Here is a 7237-nt window from a genome sequence, read left to right as displayed (position 1 = left end):
GCCGAGTTCCCTTATGAACTTGTCGAGTGCCATGCAGATCTAACCTAGTTAACTGGTTTCACACTTCCACAACTCCAAAGTACAAATCTAGGTTATTTCCAAGGTCCATTTGTTTAAAGTTGGAGACTTGATGGCTTTGCACACCTCAAGTTATAGCAATCTACTTTCATGAACATGGTCATGGCTTGGATAAAAACAGGTTTAAGACTCTTTTTATGGTTCTAGAGGCTCTAAATTACAGAAAAGGAGAATTTCTTGCATATAATCCATGACAACAACTTTTCCTAATCTAAAGGGTAAAAAAGAACCATAATTCATCCTTCAAAGAAATCTAATCTATAGTTCATCAAGCTAAGAGTTTTTACCTCAGAAAGCTGCCCAAGATGGTTACACTTTTGGATCTTGTTCTTCCACCACAGCCTTGCAAGCTCCAAGCTCTTCCAACTACTCCAAAGGCACAAAACACACTCAAAACCTCAAGGAAAAGGCTCACAATCGATTTAGGGCTTTTGGAGTACAAGGAGGCCCAAAGGGAGGTTAAGAGGTTTAAATAGGGTGCAAAACCCCGAAAATAGGGTTTCCTCCTGGAAGACCTACCCGTCGAGTCCATGCTTGGACTCGCCGAGTAGACTTTTAAACCTCGCGTCCAATCTGGAATATACTCAATGAGTTAGGGTTACCAACTCGTCGAGCAGCTTGAAAACAAATACTTGATAAATTGAGAAATTGCGTACCAGGAATAGGGCGTTACATTACTAAACTAGATCCGCAATCCATGATTGTAGAGGCTTGAATGAATAGGATCATCATCCATTGACTGAGGGTGGAATATAGAAGCTTCATTACTGTTGTACAAGGATGGACCATTCAACCATCACTTGTAGAGTTTGAGAATTTGTTGGCCAAATGGGAGGCATCACGCTAAAGAGTGAATAGGAATCACTCTACTCAAGCAAAAATCGGAGGAATTTCAAGCCACCTTCTAAAGAAGGATACAAAAATGATGACAAAGTGAATAGTTAGAAAAGAACCTCACAACCATGGAGATCTCGAAAGACCGACAATAACAGTTCTCGGAGGAGAAGGTTCGAAGGCAATTGCAACAGTTGTGGAAAGTAGGGCCACATGTCCAAGGATTTTTGGTCAAAGAAAAAATATGTGGAAAGCAATGTTGTAACTTCCAAAAAGGAATTAGAGGATGAATGGGATGATGAGGAACTATTTTCAATAGAAGAGAATAAGACTAAAAGAGGAAGGTTAATGTTCGTGGAGGCCAGGGTAAATTTAGGATACACCAAGGCATTGGTAGATACAGGTGCATCTAATAATTTCCTTGCTGAAAATGAAGCTAGGAAGCTGGGCATCAAATACACCAAAAATCCAGGTCGGTTGAAAGTCGCCAACTCTTTAACCAATCCTATCATTGGTGTTACATATGAAGTACCTCTTAAGATAGCAGAATGGAAAGGCACCATAGACTTGACAGTGGTGCACATAGATGACTATCAAATGGTATTGGGAATGGATTTCCTAGACAACATATGAACCTGGTCATTTGAGAGAGATGATACCTTGCGTATCACTAAGGGTTCAATAATTCACATTGTACCCTTGAAGAGAAATAGGATTAGGTCGCGAATCCTATCAACTATGCAACTCAATAAAGGTCTCAAGAAGAGTGAGATAAAGTTTATGACAACCTTGAAGGAGGAAGTTATTCCTTCAAAGATGGAGATTTCGAAGGAAAATAAGAACATGATGTCACCAGAGTTACATAAAAAGTCGCATCTTAGACAAAAAGTGGAACATGTGATGGAGAAACTGGATAAGGCGAGTAAGAAGAAAAATACATTATATCATAAGAGCAAACTAAAATCTCTCAACCAAGAAACATCTAAACGAGATGATCAGATCAATAAGGGATCACGACATAACGTGTTAGTATTACAGGAATTTTCCAAGGCTTGTAAAAAGGACAACACACATGCTTACAAGTTTTCCAAAGGGAGGCATAAGGAACTATACAAGAGAGTTCAACATGGTCAGGAACAATATTATGGTGCAAGAAAAGGCAACTGCGAATGTCGTTGTCAACTACGGAAACAATATACAAAGCAACGGCTGCAACAACTTAGGAAAAATAAAGCATGTGGAAGAGAAAAAGTTCTAAAGGAAGACGTCAATATGAGACATATCAAGACTATTGACCAAGTAGTAGATGAAATTCAAAAAGGATTGGGCACTAAAAAATGTGAGGGATTTAACTATCAGCTCAACATGGTACGACGAATAGGTGCTAGTGTTGAGGGGGAGTGTTGAAGGTCATCACTAGCCAAATAGAATCAATGCTATTGTCTAGAAGAAGTTAGCATGTTATAGAACGCTCTAGAAGATTCTAGAACATTATGGAGGACTATGAAAGACTCCAGAATATAACAAAAGAGTCTAGAAGACTCTCGAACAACAAGGAAGAACCTAGAAGGTTATGGATCATTCTAGAAGACACTGGAGAAACATAGACCTCTCTAGAACATGGTAGAACATTCTAGAAACACATGGAAGCTTATAGAATATGTTAGATAGTTTTAGAGCAATCTAGTAAGTAGTAAGTGTATTATAGTATCTAGAAGCTTCTTAAGAGGCCTATAAATAGGTGTGGAGCTCACTTGCTCCAAAACCAATCCCAACATCCAAGCATCCAAGAAATCATCAAAGAAAGCAAAGTGTGTATCAGTCTCACAAAGTGTAAGTTCTTCTTAAGTGTCTTAATAAAAATCTTGTTGTTTCCCATATAAAGAGTCGTGTTCAATAGTCTCTTGTTACGATGTTTTCATAAAGTTAGCAAGTGATAAAAAGAAGTTGCTTACATTTTTGTTAAACTAGTTTTCTGTTTGAGACTTTAGGGGATTGGTTGGTTACATAAGTGTGTTCAGGAGTTACACTTGTGGCACAAGATTTATGCATCACACATTATTGGGTATGTATTATCTTTTAAATACATTTTTAAGTTTTTAAAAGATATTTTAACAATGTTTTACAGCTTATGAAACATATCGAGGTCCTCTTGGAAACGTAAAAAAAAGGAGTGTTTGTAATGTCACTTCACTTGTCCTTTTTGTTTTGATTAAAAACTCAAACTTTAGGATTTAAAGAAGTAGTTAATTATTAAAAGTTAGGAATGGTTAAGTGATTATCAACATTATATATTAAATTTAAAGTTTTGGTCTTACTGATATTTAATAATTGAATTGAATTGAATTGTGAGCAACATTATGATTAAATAAATCGCAATTGTTTTATCACATGTATCATGTGCTCGTGGAATAGTCACATCATATGTTTTAGGGATAATGATTTGAAAGGGTAACGAACTTTTGATTTTTATCACATTTAGTCACTAAAATTTTTTTCATTATCTATTTGCCATTGAACTATTGAAACTGTTCACATTTTACCCTTATGACCGGCTGTTACCGGTCATAAGGGTAAAATGTGAACAGTTTCAATAGTTTAGTGGCAAATAGATAATGAAAAAAAGTTTAGTGACTAAATGTGAACAAAATCGAAAGTTTGTTTCCCTCTAAAAAGTTTAATGACTAAATGTGAACAAACTTCCTATTGTATTATGTTTTAACAAAATTATTTATTTTTGTTTAATTGTAGCAACATTTGTTGATGAATAAATCTATGAAAAAAAAAAACAAAATGTAACATCTGGGTTTCGAGGTATCATCATTTAAGTATTTTTCTTTTGAGTTAAGCAGAGAGACTCGATGAGTTGACGCCTTAACTCGTCGAGTAAGGTCGCGACTGATGACTCAGATTAATTAATGGACTCGACGAGTTGGTGAGGCGACTCGACGAGTCCGTGCCGTTGGTAGAAACCATAAATCTTTGGGCTCGAGCCATATTTAAAGGAACTTGTGGCCTTCAATTGCGACTACCTTTACCATAAGTGAGTACCCTAGCGAGCTTGAGTGTGTAGAGTGAGAGGAAGAGCTATCTTGAGCTTTTTGGTGTGATAGATCTGGACCCTTCTAGGTTCAGAGAGCCAAGAATATGAAGCTTTAGTAGAGTAAACCTTGGGGTTCAAAGTTAGGAAGCATTTATGGTATATATAGTTACTTTCATCTTACACATAGATATGAAGTATTTTATATAAATTACGTGCTATGTGTGCATATTATTTGAATACTTGTTGTCTATGTTGGATGAACGATTTTATACATGTTTTAAAAGATTTAAACGGTATATTTATTTTATATCTACAAATATGTTGCGGATGAAACATGGGTAGATGAAATAGTTGGTGTGTGATGAAATAAAATGATGAGAGATAGGTGATGATAGAAAGGTAGTGATAATTAGGTAAATAGATGATGATGAATATGTGATGTAGGATGAAAGGAGATACCATTACCTTAACCAGCAATGTGGCGATGTAGTCATCTACCAGAGTATAGATGGCGACCACGGACTATTCTAGAAAACCCAGTGGAAACACCAGCAGGCCCATAACCTGTAGGTGATGAATTACAAGTTCAGGCGATGTTGTAACTACGTATTCATGTGATGATACTTTAACCCCTTACTATGAATTACGAATTCAGACGATGTTGTAACTACATATTCATGGGATGTCTCAAATTTCGCATGCCAAACTAATGGTCATAATTCACATCAGTGAGAATGGTTCATTTTTTTGTAATACCAAAATCAGATTGGAAATTTTGATTTTTTATTTTGGAAAATGTCAAACGATTGGTTTTTTTTATTTCGGTTTTGTTTTTTTTTTTTTTTTTTTAAATATATTTTCAGGGTTTTGTTTTTGTTTTTTTGTTTTTATTTTTTTTATTTCATAGATTTCTTCATCAACAAATGTTGCTACAATTTAACAAAAATAAATAATTTGCTAAAACATAATACAAGAGGAGGTTTGTTCACATTTATTCATTGAACTTTTTAGAGAGAAACGAACTTTCGATTTTGTTCATATTTAATCACTAAACTTTTTTTTGTTATATATTTGTCATTGAACTATTGAAACTGTTCACATTTTTACCCTTATGACCGGCAACAACCGGTCATAAGGGTAAAATGTGAACAGTTTCAATAGTTCAATGACAAATAGATAACGAAAAAAAGTTTAGTGACTAAATGTGACAAAAGTCGAAAATTCGTTACCCTTTCAAGTCATTATCCCTATGTTTTAATGAGTTTGGAACCACGTGTAATAGTTTTTGTAAGTCCCGAGGTTAAGGTAATTACTAATTACTAACTAACATAATTTCTAATTATTAGCATTATTCTAGTAAAAAACCCTTTGCTAATATTTACTAATTTTGTTTCTGAATGAATTTTATATGATGCATGCATATGATGGCGTGATGTTGGTGAACACTCACGAGATACAGAGCTTGATGTAGGGATATGCTAAGTTTGGTCAATAATATAACAACATTTCACATTACTTTTCGGTAATTTAATTATTATCTTGTCATATGTTAATACTCTAAGAAACAAGTAACTTTGGAAATTATTCTAAAATATTTTTGGGAATAGATTTAGGCTTCCAGTGAGAACATGACATTCATCAGATTTGAGTGAATAATGGTGGTTAGTTGGTAATTGGTGGCTAACACTGATTTACATATTTTACATATTTTATTCATTTACCCATTTTACATTTTGCGTATTATTTAATGGACTTTGTGGAAATTTGAATAAACATAAACTAGTCGGGTGCATCATGGGTAGAGCACATATATAGTAAATAATTTCATCAGATTTTCCTTTGCAGATTAAATTATGTTGTGGTACTGCTCCATATATTACAGATGACACAAGTTTCTCTTAAAATTGTGTGATCCCATTTAAATTTAAGGTTTGCATGAAAGGAAACTGATAAATTTAAGGTCCGCTAATTAAATGATTACTCCCATTTCTTCAAAGGGTCTAACACTAAGAGATTGAGAAACCGAGTATGAAATCACATTGATCGAAGCTCCAAGATCTAGCATGGCACTTTCAACATGCAAATCACCAATAGTGCAAGGGATAGCAAACATTCCTGAGTCCTTACATTTGGATGGTAACTTCTTTTGGATGACCGCGGGCACATTTTCATTGACTTGAATCTTTTCATTCACCTTAAATATCATCTTATTGGTGCACAAATCCTTAAGAAACTTGGCATATCGCGGAATTTGCTTTATGGCATCCAATAGTGGAATGTTGATTTGGACCTTGCAGAAAGTCTCAAGAAAATCTTTCCCTTCCTCTTTTTTCCTTGAGGGATCCAACCGAGAGGCAAAAGGTAGTGGTATGACCAATGGCTTGATGGGTTTGTTGGAATAATCAGGTTGGTCAATGTTTGGCACAATCGGGTCCTTTGGAGTAGCTACAACTTTTGGAGGTTCAACAATAATAACTTCATCCTCTTCTTCTCTTGAAACTCTTTTAGTGTTACTTTCTCCAAGTGTTTTCCCACTTCTCAAGGTTATTGCACTCATATTAGGGTTCTTCTAGGTTTGAGAATGAAGTTTACCCCTTTGTTCCATCTTGTTGAGAGCGGTGGCCAAGTCTTCGATTTATGCTTGAATGTTGGAGAAAGTGTTCTTGGTCTCTTGTTGAAATTGGTTATGGCTTTGAGCAAGAGAAGTGACGAGTTCTTGAAGGCTAATTTTAGGGTTACAACTTGATTGGCCTTGTTGTAGAGGTTGTTGATAATTGGGTTAGTTTTGAGGAGGGGTTTGATTCCAAGGTGACATATCTATGAGAGGTTCTTGGTTTTTTTGTCTTGGTTGTTGGGGTGGGGTATTGACATCTTGATTGTTTGGGTTTGGGTTGGGTTGTGAGGTGGAGTGTGATTCATGACTATATAGTTTTCAAACGGAATGTCTTCAAAGGAATGACCAACAATTGGAGAACTCGGTTCAGTGTCGGTATCACTTAAAGTATGAACTAGATCTTCTATGTTGAGTAGTGGAGAAGAGGGATAAGCTTGAAGAAATAGACATAAACAATCAAATAACAATAACCAATCAAATAACAATAACAAACAACAATTGTTGCTTGGCTTGTTTGGCTAACTTTTTCAACCTTTTTGCTTCTTTTTCAATTTCCGGACTGTAGAGTAGTTCACTAGTTCTTGTAGACCTATACATAAACAATCAAATAACAATAACTAATTTCCCCGGCAACTGCGCCAAAACTTGGTGGGATGTCAAGTCCACCA

At 35.4% G+C, this 7237-nt stretch overlaps 1 protein-coding gene across 1 annotated transcript; it reads right to left on the bottom strand.

Annotated features, from left to right (window-relative positions):
- Positions 1–5924: 5924 nt before the first annotated feature.
- Positions 5925–6512, bottom strand: LOC145006816 (uncharacterized). The gene has a single exon (XM_078965860.1). It carries the CDS (start codon positions 6510–6512, stop codon positions 5925–5927), a length of 588 nt encoding a protein of 195 aa, XP_078821986.1.
- Positions 6513–7237: the final 725 nt, after the last annotated feature.

The sequence above is a fragment of the Lactuca saligna genome, chromosome 7 (assembly GCF_052625555.1).
Source record: "Lactuca saligna cultivar CGN05327 chromosome 7, ASM5262555v1, whole genome shotgun sequence".
In the NCBI taxonomy this organism is placed as follows: Eukaryota; Viridiplantae; Streptophyta; class Magnoliopsida; order Asterales; family Asteraceae; genus Lactuca; species Lactuca saligna.
This window is presented reverse-complemented; position numbering and strand designations above follow the sequence as displayed.

Excerpts from the sequence above, each read along its gene's own strand:
- LOC145006816 (XM_078965860.1), bottom strand. The coding sequence starts at position 6,512 with ATGAGTGCAATAACCTTGAGAAGTGGGAAAACACTTGGAGAAAGTAAC.